Source organism: Nanorana parkeri, unplaced genomic scaffold (genome assembly GCF_000935625.1).
Source record: "Nanorana parkeri isolate BGI_ZX_2015 unplaced genomic scaffold, ASM93562v1 scaffold582, whole genome shotgun sequence".
NCBI classification, from domain to species: domain Eukaryota; kingdom Metazoa; phylum Chordata; class Amphibia; order Anura; family Dicroglossidae; genus Nanorana; species Nanorana parkeri.
Genome location: NW_017306850.1, coordinates 856,822 through 875,477, shown reverse-complemented (window position 1 = coordinate 875,477; position 18,656 = coordinate 856,822). Strand labels below are relative to the sequence as shown.

The window sequence follows — 18,656 nt, the reverse complement described above, 5'->3', positions numbered from 1 at the left end:
AGCCCATTAAAACTTGTGTTTACCTGCTGATGATCATCCCTGCAGGACAAAACAGCAGATAATCACCTCTAGATGCAAACTGCTTGCATCCAGGGGGGATCATCTGCAGTTATTTCCTGTGTGTCTGATTATTGGCAAATAACTTGATTATCTTAAAGTGGGTCTTGGGGTCTTGAAGCAAAAACCTTTTTTTTTTTTTAGCTTTGGATAAGGGTTAGACCCACTGTCACGTTTTCAATGCTGTCTGCATTCCCAATGGGGAGATTCACCTGTTTTTTTGTACTGGTGCCCTGTAGTGGTGAAAGAAAATGAGCGAAAATCCAAAATTTTACAGGGTTATTCAGAAAAGGGTGAAGAGTTTGGAGAAGGCAGGAGAAGGGAACAATCTAGGACAACATAGTTGAACTGGAAAGTGAGCTGAATTGGAGAATTTTTCCAAATCATCTATGTTGTCCTAGATTGTTCACTTTTCCTGCATTCTCCAAACTGTTCACCCTTTTGTGAATACCCGTTAGAGTTTTCCTAAGAACAAGAGGCAAAGCAAAATCATCCAGTGGGGACACCTGCTTTGGGAACAGCTGTTTGAGATTGGTGTTCCCCTCACTTTGGGAGATTTCCTCTTATTTCCTATTGCATCTCTGGGACAGGAATGTTTTCCTAATGGTACTAAGATGGCAAAAAAAATCACCTGGCAGGATTACCCTGGTAACCTTACCCTACTCGATCCAAAAAAATGGAATTTATTGTAAAAGGAACACTAAAATATTATGCACAACATATCTTTTGTAGACAAAAGAACAATTAAGTTAAAGCAGAAATACAGACATTCAACAAAACATCTCAGGGTGTTAAAGTTTTCGTGGCAGTAGAGATCTGCAAAAAAAAAAACTTTGACTTGGCTGTTTTGGCTGCTAGTGATTTTTTTTCTCTTCTGTGTACACTGCACAGCACATGCTCACATGCAGTGTACACTCCGGCATTATTCTTGGCATGGCAGGAATAGAGCCCAGTGACAGGGACAATGAAACTCCTGTGCGTTTGTGCATACATCATCAGTTGCCATCCAATGACTGAAGAGCAGTGTTATGGGATCCAGAATAAACAGTGGTGTAGATTTTGGCGTTGATGGGCAATTCAGCGACAGGCTCCTAGACCTCTCAACGAGCATTAGCAGGTAAGTGTGCCAAAATGTGCAAGAACCCTGGTAAGATGTAATATACTGTATATTAAATTTCTGAATCTGGGTTTAGATACACTCTAAAGGTTGACTCCTTACATGAAAACAAACTAAACAAAATATGACTATACAAGTAAAGCTGTACTTAGAATATAAGGAACCCTACTGATGCACAGCCCAATCTAAAGAATAGCGATTATTGTCATCACAATAAGACTAGCCAGTTTTTACTGACAAAAATAAATATTTCTGGAATTCACATCTAACCACTCAGTAGATCAGGGAAGTGTTAGCACATCTTTTAGGTTTTTATTACTGTATGCACTTTAGCATTTAGCACTTTGAAAGCTGCCAAAAGGTCTTCCCTTCTCCACTATATCCAAAACTCAAAAAAAAGTTTGTATTGGAGTTGGGCTTTAGTAGTACAGGTAGCATTGAGCAGTGACAAAGATTGTGCAGAACTCCAGGACCCTAAGACACCCTTTTACTAGTTTACTGAGCAGAGCAGTTCAGCAAATGGAGCAAATTGGCATTCGGGGACAAACATGACCACTGTCTATTGGATCAGTTAGCTATGAATCCTAGGACAGGCAAACTGCTTTGTTCATCACTACTTGCAACTTACTAATATGTAGATGTTTGGCTTGAGATGAACTTCAAATTGAGTATATTGATTTTCTTTGTGCATAAGTGAAGAACAAGTGTTTTACTTAGCACACGAGAACTCATTTGTATTTCTTATCTTCACCATTTTCTTACTTGCAAAACGCAGGCACAATTCTTTAGAGTATGAGAAAGAGAACAGAATATCCTCGTTTTTGTGCGAAAATATTGTTCATAGCATAGTTTTAAATCAATGTACTCTAAAATAGTAAAGCCAGATATCTGATCATTGATTTTGAGTGACACAGTCTCAGTTATAAAAGAGCCAATTTACATACACTATGTTCTAATCAGCATTACACAGAGCAAATGCCATTTGCATGGCATTTCCACAACTAGATGGGGCTAAGGAGCATTGGAAATCTTATGCTTCTCTGCTCCATCTAGTAGGGGGAATTCCATGCGAATGGCATTTGTCCAGCATGCGGCTGGGTGGAAGATTGATAAATCCCATACAGTTAGTTGGCGCTCCCATTCCCCAGGCCTATCTCTTTTAAGTCCCGCCTTGCATCCTATTTCTAAACTTCCTTGTGAGGGATATTACAACTATATCATTATCTCCAGTTCTCAAACAGCTTATTTCTATATTCTAAAATAGTGGTCATTGGGAAACTGGGAGAAAAGAGACTGGGGGCCCCAGTGCGGTAGTTCCGCCACTGCTTATGTGGGCTGAAGGGGCAGCTGCTTTGGGCCCCACAACAATGATTGGGCCCTGGGCGACTGCCCCTTTTGCCCTGCGTTAAAGACGGCCCTGAAATGGGCCCTGACTCTTCCCTACTTAACAAAATAGAAATAACTTGAGTTAGGTTACAGAAAGTTTATGTAAAACCACCTTCACTTCAGTATATTCAAAATTCCATATGGACTGTGGAATTGTGCAGTGGACTCCCCTCTGCACTGCAAGAGTTAAATGCTCAATAAATCTAGGGGGCAGGGGAAAAAGCTGTAAGGTCCGGTTCACACCTGGGCGTTTTGTAGCGCGTTCCTACGTTCTGCAAAACGCTCAAACACCGAAATCCCATTATTTTCTATGGGTTTGGTTCACACCTGGGCGTATTTCAGGCCGTCTGAACGCGCTACAAAATGGCCTACGCCAGAAAAAATACAGGAGCTCAGCACAATGCACAGGGCAATAATATACAATTACATATAAATAACTCATTTCATACCTACAGCCACTGTAGCACATCGCACAGAGCACATATTTACAATTACAGATAACTCATTTTATGCTTCTTGCTTACAATGTTTGATTGGTCTATAATTAAACATGGGAGTTGCCGCAAAGGTATGATCAATCTTTCGGCTTGAGGAATGCTGTCTCTCAAGAATGTGTCCTGGCGCTCCAACTGGACAGACATCATACCCAGCAGCTCATCAAAACTGTAACATAAAAGTTGGGGGTCAATACTAGCAATTAGCAATATACATACATGAAAGAAAGGCTGATTTGATGCTAGCTTTATGTTCTAACCAGTTATCCCGTCTGTTTTTCCAATAAAATCTATGATGCTACTATTATATGGTACACAACAACAATAATCAATAAGCATTGTATATGTACTAACTGTAACAAGGACACTCCACTGTAGTCTAGGTAAGTCAAGTACAATGCAGTTTATTAAAGGGCAAACACAAAATAGCTTGCAGCAGCAACATAAGACAGTCCTTTATATGGCTCATTAGCTTTCCACAGCTTCAAGACACTCACGCTGCTCACCCCTCATGAGCCCTTACTCTGCTCTCTTAGCAGTCTGTACCACAGGTCCTAGGGTCACCGACCTTCCTGACCTCTCCCCTCGTGGGCACTCACTCTGCTCTCTTAGCAGTCTGTACCACAGGTCCTAGGGTCACCAACCTTCCTGACCTCTCCCCTCGTGGGCACTCACTCTGCTCTCCCAGCAATGCGTCCGACAGGTCCCTGGGGTCAGCGACCTTCCTGACCTCTCCCAGCCACCACTGGCTGTTCCGTGTGCATCCAGCATGCACCCGAGTTTGTCTGTGTGCTCCCTGCACACACAGCTCCAACACTCCTCTCTGAACTCTGGTCCAGACTTCCTAATAAGGCTGCTCTCAGCCACCTGATCCAGCTATACTGGTCATTGGTAACACCTGGCCCCAGGACTGAAGATCTCATCCCACCCAGAGCTCTACGAAATCTCCAGAGCTCCAGATCCCAGCTACAATTAGGAAAACCTGGACGAACCTGAAAAGCCAGGCTGTTCATTTTACCATGTTTCACATTCTGGACCCTCTCAGCCCCTTTGGTTCAGAGTCCTGGGTGCCAAAGTCGCCATACTACACCGTGGCATCGGCTTACACTGCCACATAACCTATTTATGGACATGCGCGTATAGGATAATAATTTCTCCTCATGGCCACGGAGGGTTTCATACATGGCCCAAAACTGCCCTCTTAGTTCTCGGTTGGCAATCATTGGATGGACCCAAAACCTGCGCTTGCTCAGTCTCCTTCTCCTCAAACGTATAAGCCGCACTGCCGCAACGACTGCTGCAGTTCGTCGTCGTTTCCCAAGCTCCATAATCACTGCACATAGCACACTCTCCTCTGTAACAAAGAAACTGCACACAACACATGGTCCTTTGCATACAAGGAAACACGAAAAGGAAATGCTGCGTCTCAGGAAGTCTTTTTCATTGGACGCCTCCGTAAAGACCGGAATTCTTTTTCATTGGACGCCTCTGTAGTCGATCAAAAAACGCGCATACGTTTTCTAGTGTGCAAAAACACGCGAAAATGCTTGACAATACGCTCCAAAAACATCAGGAAAAACGCACGTAAAACGCGCATATAGGAAACGCCAAGGTGTGAACCCAGCCTAAAACTTACCTTATTCCTTGTTCACACTTCTCTCCGATGCTGCGCATGTGATGATGTCAGCCTGTGACTGCTGGCCAGAGCGCCTTAGAGAAGAGGCTGAAGGGGACCGGTTGCAAAGTGCGAAGGGAGGCTGCCAGAGTGAGCAATCAGGTATTACAGCTTATTCTTCAACCCCCCAGACTTATAGGCTAATTCCACCTTGTGGAATACCATGTCACACCCATTAAACAGGCTTTTTGAATTTGGTGTGGCTGTGCCATTCGCAGGATCCATGAATGAAAACATTTCTGTCTACCACTGTGGCAGAGGAGTTTGTAGTTCTCATTGGAGCACAAGTGCAGTGACATCACACCACTTGTAGTCCATTATAATCTTCCCCCAGCTTAATTCCAGAAGGTCCGCACCAGGGGTTGGAGTACCAGTCTGCAGGAGCCTGTTCATTGCACCCCAAAGGTTGAGCTTGATGGACCTGTGTCTTTATTCAACCTTAAATGCTACCGTATGTAACTATGACACCACTGATCACAGTTGCAATGCTTTGCAGGCTCCAATGCAAACGATTAATACATGCATCTTTTTTTGCAATATATGTAATAATTTTTTCTAAAAACTGTAATATGCCTTTAACAAGCATTTAACCCTTGCAGTATGGGGAGGCTTCACTTTTTTTCTGGTGCTTAAAGTCGAGCTTTTACAAACACAAGTCATTTGCATGACTGAAAATAAACAATGAAGAAAAAAATGTCAGCTGAAAAATATATATTGTGCATTCTCAAACACTTCCAGGCAGATGAACATTGTGTTCGAGCAGCAGCAGCAGCAGCGACGTATGACTAATAATATGTGAATGTACTCAGACTGGGTTCATTCTGGGTAAACCGGCAATGTATAACCGCTGGTGCAATGTACATTCAGTAATGTATTTTGAGCAGTAACCGTGACCTTTATCAGAATCCTAGCTGTACGCAGCGTGCAGGTTCAGGAATCTAATGCAAATGTTTGCCCGAGCTGATGGATGTCTGATCTGTGCACACTACGTAATCAGATCTTGTTATTGGGAATGGTGTGCACGACGTACAGACAGTGCCAGTCTTCTACATTGCCGTCTCATAGGCGCTCAGCACCTCCCCGTCTAACACGTGTGCTGTCTGGCTCTGGGCTGTATGTGCCACAAGGAGCCAGCCTTCTGCTTAGATGTGGATCCACACAACACGTTATTTATATTGGATGGTCCACAGGGACTATTCTTGTAGTATGCACAATGAATGCTGAGGGTGGCCTTTCCAGAATGCTGCAGACGCAGCATCATGAATGAAGGAAGTGAGGTTCCAGACTTCACTAACACCACGTGCAGCTCCACACACTGCATGTCTGGAGCAGGCTGAACACAATGCGTGTGCCCTGGGGATCTTCAGCGGAAGGGAAGGAGGGATGTTTTGGTGAAGAAGTGACGCAGGAGAGGGGACAAATACTCGCACATGCCTGAAAACAGAATGTAAATTATTTTATTAAAGGCTGGCCATACAATTAATATTCCTCACGTTCAGTGCTGCAGGCAGAACAAGAGATCCATCGATTTCCCCTTCCACGCTATTTAGCCTTGCTGCAAGTTATTGTGCACTTGAACAATGCAAGTATCTGATTGGATGTAGGCAACGATCAGATTAAAATTCAACAAAAGTCAGATGAAAAATTGACCTTTGTTGAGCGTGTTGGGGGGGATTGGTCCGCACAACACGAATCAGCCAAAGTTCAAGCAATGTATGGCCTGCTTAGGTCTACCTGTCATGCTATGTTTCATGTTACATCCATTTAAAGTGTATTTCCAATTTTGCAGTCAAATTATAGAAACCCTCTCTATATGTTCTGTGTGTGTGGTCCCATTCACACAGCATAACGAAAAATCATATTTTAAAAAATATAATTTTTACCTTTTCGATGTTTTGTTGCAGCAGACAACAATCGAGGTTTATCTCAGCACCTTCACAGTGATCTGTCATTATAGAAAGACTTCAGTAGGATACACACTGAGTGAATTTCAGCTGATTCATCTGAATACGTGACCCTATGCCATCGCCAGAAGTGGATCCTTAAGCTGGCCATACACTGTAATATTTTCTGTGTTCAACCCGTGGGCTGAATGAAGAACAGTTAATCTTCCATCAAAGCTTACTAGCGTTGATCGAGGAATCTCCCGGTGTTTGCACTGTATTCTGACAGCGGTGTAGATGGAGGAGTCTTTGCACTTTTTCCATCTGAACATAGAATATCTGCAGACAATCTATAGGTGTATGGCCATTTTAAGTCATGTGTGTTCATGGTATGTTGGATACACTTATAGCTGTTGTCAGAATACCGGAACTGAGCCGGTAACTGATTGGCTGCCAACACTGTTCATTCAAAGATTTTCCAACTAGCTCTTTCCATCAGCTGATCGAGGGATGCCGGCCAAAAGGGTGCTGCCAGCAGCATCCACTGAGTGAATTTCAGGCGGTTCATCAAGAACCGGCATAGAGCACAGCCAGCTTTAGATCGACTTTTGCTGAGGGAACATGTTTGAAAATCTTGAACAGTGATTGCAGCCAATCAGCTGCGAGCTGGTGCTGCTGTCAGAATACAATACAAGCGGTGTATTCGTCCATTCATGCTGTTCAGCGTGGTTGGAGGAATCTGTTCTATTTCTTCATTCAGCCTGCAGGTTTAATGAAAACATAGAACCGTGTATACCCCACTTTAGGACTGAAATGTAAGGATTGTGTTTCTCTCATTAACTTCATTAACACACAGTGCAAAGCCCCTCACAGCCCCTCCTAACATTATAAGGAAGAAGAAGCAAGTAGAAATGTTAACCCTCAAGAAGCCAAGAAACCCTAACCCAAGCAAAAGAAATGTACACTGCAAGAAGCATTTTTTCTAATTGTTGTAGCTTGTGCGATGTGAATGGGAACATGAAACAAATATAAAATAGGCGTTATCCCAATTTGGCTGCAAAAGTGGAAATACATTTTAAAGTAGTATTAAGGTATGGGCGTTGTTTTACCTTAATGCATTCTCTGCATTAGGGTGAAAACGGCCCAGCACCTTTTTTCTACCCCAGTCCCCCTCAAACTTACCTGTCAGCTGCTCTCGTCCCCGCCGCCGGTCCGAAGAGATCCTCCGTTCCCCGAACCTCCGGGTTGCGGGGGGAGGATACTGATGGCAGAGGAGCCATAGGCTCCTTCTGCTATCAATCAAAGAGGGAAGAGGTGTGGCCTACCACAGGGCTGTGTGTGTCTATGGACGCACACAGCCACTGCAGAAACGAGCGTGCATGGGTGCCTCCATTAGAACGATGGTGGCATCCATGCAGGGGGAAGTGCGCTGCGGGGAGAAAACTAGAAATTAGGAACTTTGAGGGAATAAAATCAACGGTCTCCAGCAAAGGAGGGTCTCCTTAAAGGAGAAATATTAAAAAAAGTTAGGCTTTAATATCCCTTTAAGGTGTAACATGGATCATGGTGCCATTCCGCAGCCCCCGCCCCCCTCAAATTGCCCCACTACTTCCCTGAATAGTGAGGTTCTTCTCCTCTGTGCAGCATTCAATATTGGCTCCATCCGTTCAGCCACGTCTTTATTCACAGGTCCTGAACAAGGGATCCTGCGTGGCCCTGAAACGTTGCCTTTGATGATGCATGTGACCCATGGTCAATAAAAAGAGACAAGGATTCACTTTCTGATCTTCTGTGAGTGCCGGTGATTTTCTATTTGATACTTTTAGGATCGGTAGAGTTCAATGATGACTTCCTCCATTCCATAACGGAAGGTCTGTACTGAGGTAGGGCTATGCTCATAATCTTCCTTCCGCCAGCCAGTCAGTGCAGGGGTGCGTCTGGAGACCCTCTTGGAGTGCAGCTCCTGGGGCTAAAGATCTAAGTGACCCTTGTTACAATGTCACAGGAAATAAAAAAACACAAGGAAATGATCTAAAGAGGAAGAGAGTTCCGCACATGAAATGAAGAGTCCAGGGTTATATAAGTGACAGCACTGTGGTCATCTGACTTGTAAACAATGGCACATAAATCCTCATTATTTCATGAAGGAACTAAATCTAAATGACGTCTGTGATGAGCCATAATTATTTTCATGTGAACATATAAGTGCCATCAATAATATGTACAAATACTCCATACTACTCAGACGTCACACATCACTTGACATACATCATGGACTCTGGGCTATGCGCGGGACATGCAGCTCATTGCTTCTGACATAACATACCGGTACTAGTCACTTTGGAGCTCACCTTCCGTACTCCAGCCCTCCACCTGTGAGAAAACTACAAATCCCATAATACATCTGTATCTGGCACTCATGCCTGTGGCTGTGAGAATCTTGCAATGCCTCATGGCATTTGTAGTTCCACAACAGCTGGAGGGCCAGAGTTTGCCCACCCCTGACTCAGGGCCAGTTCACACCAATTGCGGTGCATTCCAGAGTGGAAGCTGGCCACTCCAAACTGCCCCCCTTCATTCTGGGGCGGTGCATTGTAGTCAATGGCACCGCAGCCATGCCCCCCAGCCCGCAGTGTGATCAGACACGTGGCAAAACATTGCCCAGTGCGAACGCAAAAAAATAGAGCATGCAGCATTGTTTTGCCTTCGCACTGGACTGGAACGCAGGCAAGGTTTTGCCCTGCGACCGATCACACTGTGTGCACCAAATGCCTTTACAAACCCCCATATTAAAAGTAGCAGTGCCATCATCACTGTGCCGCACATGGCCTGCGCAGGGAGCAGAGCTGTGGGAGGAACCCAGCAGGCTCCACCCACTACAAGCAGAAAACTAAAGGAGGGGGCGGAGACAAGACCGGTCACCCTGCACAAGGAGAGAGAGCAGCAGTGACCTGTCTTTTTTACAGGAAGCTCACACTGGAATACTGCACAGATCTGGAGGAAATACACAAGATGAAGTAGGATCACACACGACTCTTGGATTGAGATAACATTGATTTATCCCGGAGCTCTGCTTACACAAAAAGAAAAAATATGCACTTCTGTCAAAGGAGTATGAGAATAAATAAAATGAGTGGATTTGTAAAGGTTTGTGTTAAAGGAAATGTTAAAAAAAAGGAACCCTTGCAGTGGGAGTTCCCCCGCTAGGGTGCAAAATAAAAAAGAAGTACTCACGCAAACCTCGGTCCTGCCCAGCTGCCAGACCAGTGCCCGCAACCTCTTCTCCCAAAGGCTCCTGCGGTCCGTTGACTTGCATTGGACGTGAGGACGCGGAGGAACATTCCGCAGCCGGAGCGGAAGGGAGAGCGAGGTGAGCAGTCACTGCCGCAGGACCAAGGATCAGGTGAGTGTATAAACCCTACCAGGGGTGGGCAAACTCCGGCCCTCCAGCTGCGGTGGAACTACAAATCCCATGAGGCATTGCAAGACAGCCACAGGCATGATGCCTAAAGGCAGATGCATGATGGGGAATGTAGTTTCACCACAGCTGAAGGGCCAGTTTGCCTAACCCAAAGGAAGCAGTTAACCCTTGTAGTGCTGGGGTAGCACACCTGCAAGGGTTCATTTTATTTTTTTGAAAAATCTTTTTATTCATTTTGCATAGTAAACAATTACATTACAGTAACATTCGGGCACCAACATAGCACCCCATTCATACACAACAGTGTATACATTACGGCATAACGTATGCCAACAACCGTAAAGGACTATGCAAGGTCCAATAACTAACCCTCTGACCATAACCCTCCCCCTCCCCTAGAAGGGGGGGTTCATTTTTGTTACCTGCCCGGAGCTGTTCTATAATACATAAACCCGTCCAGTCTTCAATTTACTGAGACGTGTTATGTACAATAGAGCAGCTTTTCACAACCTGGCTGCCTCGAAATGTTCACACAGCTCAGTCCCAGGGCTGTCCCCCAGGTCTGAGGTGATGTCCTCCGGTGGGTGCTGCAGATAATGTACAGAATTTTCCTCATTCAGGAAAACGTCACTACTTATGAAGTTTGTTTGGTTGAGTTTGTGAGGCTCCCAGGCTATAACATGTGCAACACATGCTACTTTCCTTGTGCCCAGCGCTGCATGTGTATCCGGTCTCCGGTGGGGCTGCGGGCTCAGCACACTACAGACGTGTGTTGGCTCCGCGCTGCACTCCAGTCCTTAGCAGGGGAGGTAAGCGGACTCCACCGTACACTGGAGCCTCCCGGAGCAGGTAGAGCGGGGCGGGGAGGAGGAATGTGGGCGGAGCCGGTGGGAGTAGATCTGGGCGGGGTCACCGAGGAGGAGGAGGCAAGCCAAGCGATGGAAGAAGAAACGGAGGAGGACGAGAACCTGCCACCGGGGGAAGAGCAGGGGATGCGGGACAGCCTGCTCGGGGGAACCCCGGAAGGGGTGTCGGTGCCCGCTCAGGTGCCCGGACAGGGCGAACGGGAGGACGAAGTGCGGGGCAGAGTGCCCGAGGGAGGGTTCGGCTGGGTGGTGGTTCTGGCGGCCACCTGGTGCAGCGGCTCCATCTTCGGCATCCAGAACTCATTTGGGATCTTGTATGTCATGCTGCAGAAGGAGATGGAAGGCAGCAAGGAACAAGGAATGGACTTCAAGACAGGTAAGGACCGGCCCGGTGCGGAGGGCACTGTCACACGCAGTGTTAGTAAATAGGGTGACAACTTCCTTCTCCGATGACAGCCTCCACGTGCTACACAGACCAACGAGCCCCCAGGACTTCTACACACGGCGACCAACTTCTCCAACTCCGGGGACAGCGATCGCTTACTCCGGGACACATCCGTACACGGGGAGAGGAGCTGATCTCCTCCGGGACACATCCGTACACGGGGAGAGGAGCTGATCTCCTCCGGGACACATCCGTACACGGGGAGAGGAGCTGATCTCCTCCGGGACATTCATGGGGAGGACATCTCCTGACTATCTAGGCACAGGCATGTCATGTGGCCACAGACTGATAGATCTGATCATACAATTGATCATTCAATGCATTGGAATAAAAGTCACAATCCTCCAATCAGTTTGATCGATTTTTGACTTCTGATCGATGGAAGGAATATCTGCATATGTCAGATGAACTGATCGTAGTTCAGATCCATGAAGTGATCACTTATGATACATATACATTCTTATATAAGGAATCGATATTTTCAGTCCATCACAAGGTGCAGACAATGCTGTGTGTTACATTCTTCGATATCTAACTGATGGGATGGATTGCATGTCAATCAGCCACAGATCAGTACATGTATGACCCCCTTTACGGAGATTGTACATGTCTGACGGTGTCTCACCTGTATCCAGGACCATTATGTGTCATTGTCCACGTGGGGGATGTCATTGGGTATCATACACTATACTATACAATCTCCTTTTTAATCTGAGGACAAAACTAAGCAATCCATTCACATTGCATCCAATCAGACAGCCCCTGCGCAGCATAGTTGCTGGAGATTGTACAATCAGCTTGCAAAGTGTATGGCCAGCAGTATATGATACATGGTCTGAATTCAGTGTAGATGTATCGGAGACGGTTATCTGTTGTGTACAATGTACAGGAGCTGTCAGGATCCCTCAATGAACATAGAGGAGGATGGAGCATGGAGTGGAATGTCAGATCCTTCACAGTGATCCACAGACCCCAAAATCCAATTCAGACCATTCCTCGTATGTTCCAATGCAGGCTCTGTCACAAGCATTACACGGGAACAACACTGGATGGATGTGACCCGTCCATTGACATATCTTCATCGTGTGCTCTTGATGGCAGACGTCGCTTCTCATTTTTTGCTCTAAGTGGCTGTGATCTGTCCCTTCACATCACTGAGTATTGTATAGCAGCCTGATGGCTTGTTCACATTGCATGCTTCCTGTTCACCATCCTGGGGATCGATAAAAGTCCGGCATCATTTGCAGGAATCGGGAGGATGTTAACAAGCCCACTTCTGTTCTTCCCGTATGTTCAGCACACACCGTATACAATCTGATTATACACCCCCCATAATGTTACCAAAACTGTGCATGCTTCAGCCAGGTAGACCAGTGACTCTAAAGGAGATTGTACAATCAGATTGTGACCTGTGTGGCCATCTATAGATCATTTACACGCTGCATTGTCTTTGCTGTTACTTTGTGGCATGTTGGCATCATGGAGGCATCACACGGACTGAAGCTGGCCATTGCTGTGAATTGCTTCTATTCGTTTCAGTGGTGACCTGGTGAAGGGTTTGTATTCTTGTCCGTCCTCACTGTACCATACATGTGTGCAGAATTGTATGTGTGTGTACTACCCTTGTTTGATACAATTTCCACAATGTGACACATGCCTAGTGTTGATGACACATGCAAAGTAAGTGTCCCCTTAGACTCCTTATATATTTCAATGGTTTTAGGGCCCATTCACTCTAAAGCATTCCATTGTGGTGCCATACGGCACACATTATTCTTAAGACAACCCATTCGTTATAAAGGGGCTGCCCACACACCACAATGAATAAAAACATGTACATGGCCCTTTAACAGCTCGGCGCACCACAATACATGGTGAAGGTGTTGTGCTGCACTGCAGTGTGTTCTGCGTTTGGGTTTCCTGTACAATGTATTGGGGTGCCATTTATTGCCACAACCTGTGAAAGGGCCATAAAAGCCCATGTGGTTCCCTGCTGGCTCGGCTGAAATTGGACCACTTCGGCACACCCACCCCTGTCAGAGTACAATATCCCCCATCCATGCTGTTTTGCTGTTGGGTGAATCAAGCGTTTTTTTCTCGTTGAGCTCTGGGCGATCAGTGTATGATCAGACAATGCGTGTATACAGTAGTAGACTTCTTTTGTTCAGCTTTTGTCTGAATAGAAAACCTCTAGCCAATTCCTCTATCCATGCTAAGAAGTGGGGACGGGGAATCTCTCGGTGCTGCAGCTATTGTAGTCTGTCAATTGGCCCCACCGGCTCTCCGAATACTTGACCAGTTTCTGCATCTAATTGGAGGTGATTGGATGTTCTGCTGATCATTTTTCTCCTGGCTCCTTCAGTTTTTTAATTGAACAATGTCAGGTGGGATTCGGCAGACATGCCACCCACTGAGCGAATTTCAGTCAGTTCATCAAGAGCCGTCCCAAATTTACTCAGTGCATAGGCAGCTATAGACTTTTACTTAACAGTGTCCCAGGTCAGGTCTGTGTATGTTATTACTAGCTCCAGGTTCTGTTCAAGTCATTTTGCCCAAGATTAATGTATGATAATGGGATTTTTTTTTTTTTTTTTTTTTTTTTTTTGGCCAACATGTTTTTTTTTTTGGGTCCTTCAGCTTTTGTCTGAATAGAAAACCTCTAGCCAATTCCTCTATCCATGCTAAGAAGTGGGGACGGGGAATCTCTCGGTGCTGCAGCTATTGTAGTCTGTCAATTGGCCCCACCGGCTCTCCGAATACTTGACCAGTTTCTGCATCTAATTGGAGGTGATTGGATGTTCTGCTGATCATTTTTCTCCTGGCTCCTTCAGTTTTTTAATTGAACAATGTCAGGTGGGATTCGGCAGACATGCCACCCACTGAGCGAATTTCAGTCAGTTCATCAAGAGCCGTCCCAAATTTACTCAGTGCATAGGCAGCTATAGACTTTTACTTAACAGTGTCCCAGGTCAGGTCTGTGTATGTTATTACTAGCTCCAGGTTCTGTTCAAGTCATTTTGCCCAAGATTAATGTATGATAATGGGATTTTTTTTTTTTTTTTTTTTTACCTTGGGCAACACGGTTCTTGCTTGTGGGCCCATTCATACCACATCCAGATAATCTCCGGACCACACCAGATTGTTTCCGGACCCAAAATGTATCCCTATGCTATTTCTGGCCTCTGTTCACACCAGCGCAGTCTGTTCCAGACCAGCAAAATACTGCATACCTCATTTTGTCTGGTCTGGAATGCATTGGAACTGCGGGCAGGTTTACACCATTTTCCGGACCAGATCTGGTCTGGAAAATGTTGTGAACCTGCCCTAGGGGCCCATTCACACCACATCCAGATCATCACCAGATTGTTTCCAGACCCAAAATGCATCCTAATGTATCCCTATGCTATTTCTGGCCTCTGTTCACACCAGCGCAGTCCGTTTCAGACCAGAAAAATACTGCTTGTCTTATTTTGTCTGCTCTGGAATGCATAGAAATTAATCAAACGCACTGGAACGCGCCTGTAAGACCATTTTAAGCTAAAAACAAACTCCCAAACGTGGCAAAATCGCTGTAAAAACACGGCAAAACGCAATGCACTGCGTTCCAGATCTGGCCCAGAAAATAGTGTGAACCTGTCCTAAGCATAGTGGTACATTGGGATGCATTTTGGGCCCGGAAACAGTCTGGTCTGGAGATGATCCGAACATGGTGTGAATGGGCCCTTAGTCCATCATCCTCATGTATAGAAATGTCTACCATTGGAGGTACATTGTATTTGATTCTAATTTGACAATCTGGCTGCATATTTTCCTCACTTTGTAAATATTATCAAACAATATGTCTGAACTTTGTCAGTTAGTCCATTGTTGGTACGCACTCCATTTACAGAGCTTCACCCACACATAGCAGTGACCGTCTGCCTGAGCTGGGTAGACGTCACAGGCATTCTGCTGAATTCTTCTTCCGCAATTACAAGACATTATTTCATCAGATAGGTAACCTACTTCATGTTCCGTGTTCTGAGCATGTTAAGCATCAATCTATTTACTGATGTGGTGTGATACCATCTGCCATCCAGCAGACAGATGGTGGACTCCCATTAGCGGAGCTTGCACCATGCATGTGGGAACTCCTGCCCCCGTTGTGCTATAGTATTAAGTGAAAGCTGAGCTCCTTCTTCCTATTCATGGACCAGGGGCCTCCGACTATACCTGTAATCTCCACAGACATTTGGTGATTACCTGCCTATCCATATATTTATGTGCTTATAGCAGCAGCTCTTGTTTAGTCAAAGACAAGCGATCAGATTATATATGGTGATGTTTTACTATGTACAGCGCTGCCAAAGTAGGACAACAATGTCATTTATAGTGACAGAAGCTTAACTGTACAATTACATGAATGCACTCTTATTGCAAAAATGACAACAACAAACAGTGATTTACCAAGATGTATGACATTGTGTGGTTGTTTTTTTTAATTTTCCAATGAACTTTGCTAATAAGCTGTATTTTTTTTCCCCTTTTGTTCCCTATATGGGATGCCATCTCAGGATGAATCCTTGCTGAATGCACCCCCTAGACTTTGACCCATACAAGAGCTACATATAAACATCTCAGGTTGTTACTTTTTTTTACAGAAGAATTGAGGACCAGACTTTGGTCCTATCTAATGAATAAGCAGTCCAGGAGTCTTGCAATGCCTAATGGGACTTGTAGGTGCACCACAGCTGGAGGGCCGAAGTTTGCCTACACCTGCTATAGAGCTTTGGTACTTACTTTTCAGCCTCGCGTTAATTCACTACTGGCCCTTTATCTTCATTGTCACTTGTAATTATAACTAGGGATGCACCGATCCCAGTGTCTCGGTATCGAGTACCGATTAGTTATTTTCGGTGCTTGCCAGTACTGGTGCCGTGTGCTCCGATTATCAGGAAGTTGGGTGGCGGATAATTGGCCGTCATCCGGCTTTCTGATTGCTTGTGAAGCCGGTGTTCTAGCGAAAGAACACCGGCTTCACTTGCCAAGGCTGCCTGGCTTCCTCCAATCAGGAAGCCGGGCGGTGAGTCATGAAGTGCCGTCCGGCTTCCTGATTGTTCACGTCATGACCCACCTCACAGCTTCTTGATTGGCTAGGAAGCCGGCTTCACTTGTTGCTAGGCAGCGTGGCTTTCTGACAGGAAGCTGGGAGGTGGGTCATAATCCACAGCCCGGCTTCCTGATTGGAAAGGAAGCCCTGCTCCATGCTCCCTCGGCACTGCTGGTCCGAGGAAGATCTCCCTGTGACTGGAAGTTCCGGGATCGGAGGTAAATATCGGAGCATTTAGGCGAGTAGGAGTACTCGCCAAAATACTTGGTGTCGGCACTGGTGCATCCCTAATTATAACCGATTAAACTGCAGACTGTCATCCTAAAATAGTAATTTGCAATTTGGGATAGGTGGCTGGAGAGCCAGACTCCTCCCTCTCTTGATCCTCCCTCCCCTCCTTTCTAGTCTCAATCATGGCCTATCTGTTGTTCATTTGCTAATTTAATTTGTATATCCCTATTCTTGGATCTTTATTAGTTTTTTCCTATCGAATAATACCACATTGAGAATCATCCTGTCACAATATTATATGACCGTATTGTCCTCTGTTTCTGCATAACCTGTGCTGTTGTTTTTTGTTTTGGATGTTTATTGGTTTGTTTTCTTAAAATTTGCTTAAAAAGTTAAAGAATATCTGATAAAAAAAAAAACATCAGCAGATTGCCACAAAGGTGGAGGTACAAAGTCCATACACAGCCCATTCTTTGTACTGTAATTAGTGTTGGAGCTTCTTCTGTGGTAGCAAGCCATGCTTCTGATGGTTAGACCAGTTTCAAAACCTACACATATTTTACAGCTTGTTGGGAAATTTCTGGAAACATTCATTGTTTCATTTTCTGTCCAGAACAGGTAATAATTCACCAATTCTGTGATTCCAATAGATGTCTGTTGAGTAAGGCTGGCCATACATCAGGTGTGTAATTCATATGGATTCATGATCAGTTTTAATAGCGGGGATTAATTACTAATCATCAGTAGTGTAGCAAGACATGGCAAATGTAATTAGTGTATGTATGTACACACACACACACACACACACACACACACACACACACACACACTTAAACATTCAACACTATTAGTGGATTTAATTTAATGTACACCAGGTCATTAAAAAAAAAAAAAAACCCTTGCCATGTCATCTTTGGTTCTAGGCTCCATAGGGACTCTTGCAAAGCAATTCTGTCTTGTATTTAAAGAGAAAGCATTTACTCAGACCTTCTGATCATTTTAGGACCATAATGGTTAACATATCACATATAGAGTGCCTCAAGTGTGGCCTTTGAAATCACCAAAGGACCACATATAATATTCCAATATACAGCATGTAATGCTACCAGAGATGGTCTGAGACTGCAGACATGCTAAATATGTGCAGATAATTGCTCTGGTCAGATATAGGGTATATAACTGGAACGATTACCACAAAACATGAAAAAAAGAGGGAAATCCCTGTGTTAGCAAACGTTAATTGCTGAACTTTATTACTTCAAGATCTCAAAAGCCATTAAATATACAACATATAAATATAAACATACGTAAAATGTGTAACGGTTGTCCTTGATGTATTCTCCCCCACCCACTACAGACTTTGGTCATACAGAAATTTGCAGATTATAATATACTCCTGGCTCCGTTCCTTTTCGGCCGGAGCTCTGCAGTTCTGAGCTCCGTTCTCTGCAGTAAGGTCTGCAGACCTTACTAATCCATCCTTGCGAACAAGGCTCAGAACTGTCAGAGCTCCGGTGATCGATCGAAAGTAACGGAGCCAGGACAGGACGGCAAGGAGCGGCTGCTCTCATAGTCAGGTACGCGATCCGTGACCAAGTGCCTGACTGAATTTCCACTCGCCCTCTCTTTATTTCCACTCGCCAAATGCGAGCGGGCGAGTGGAAATTTTGAGCCCTGACTTATGATGCATTGAGGTTGTATTGTGTGCAATATTAGTAGGCTTATTTTTCACAATAGTTAAGTACCATGTCCTTAAAGGGGTCCTTGTATCAAAATGCAAGGACTTAATTGTAGCTCCAATTTAAAAATGCTGATCAGGTCCTTGTAAGCACCAGGGCATGGAAAGTAATAGTTGAGGCCAGAGCTGCACAATAAGAACAAAAGGGTTTGATGCCATCCTCAGGCTGAAGGTTGGGTCCCGGGGCATAAAAGGGTAATGTTCCTACCATATATTTTTACAAAGATCCAGGGGAACAGTAGCGGCTGAGTAGC

At 45.0% G+C, this 18,656-nt stretch overlaps 1 protein-coding gene across 1 annotated transcript in view; it reads left to right on the top strand.

Annotated features, from left to right (window-relative positions):
• Window positions 1-10,928: 10,928 nt before the first annotated feature.
• SLC16A2 (solute carrier family 16 member 2) overlaps window positions 10,929-18,656 on the top strand; it is a 155,084-nt gene continuing 147,356 nt past the window's right edge. Inside the window, exon 1 of the mRNA XM_018562534.1 lies at window positions 10,929-11,275. Coding sequence (XP_018418036.1) covers window positions 10,972-11,275 — 304 coding nt within the window. The 5' untranslated portion in view covers window positions 10,929-10,971. The remainder of the gene's footprint in view (window positions 11,276-18,656) is intronic.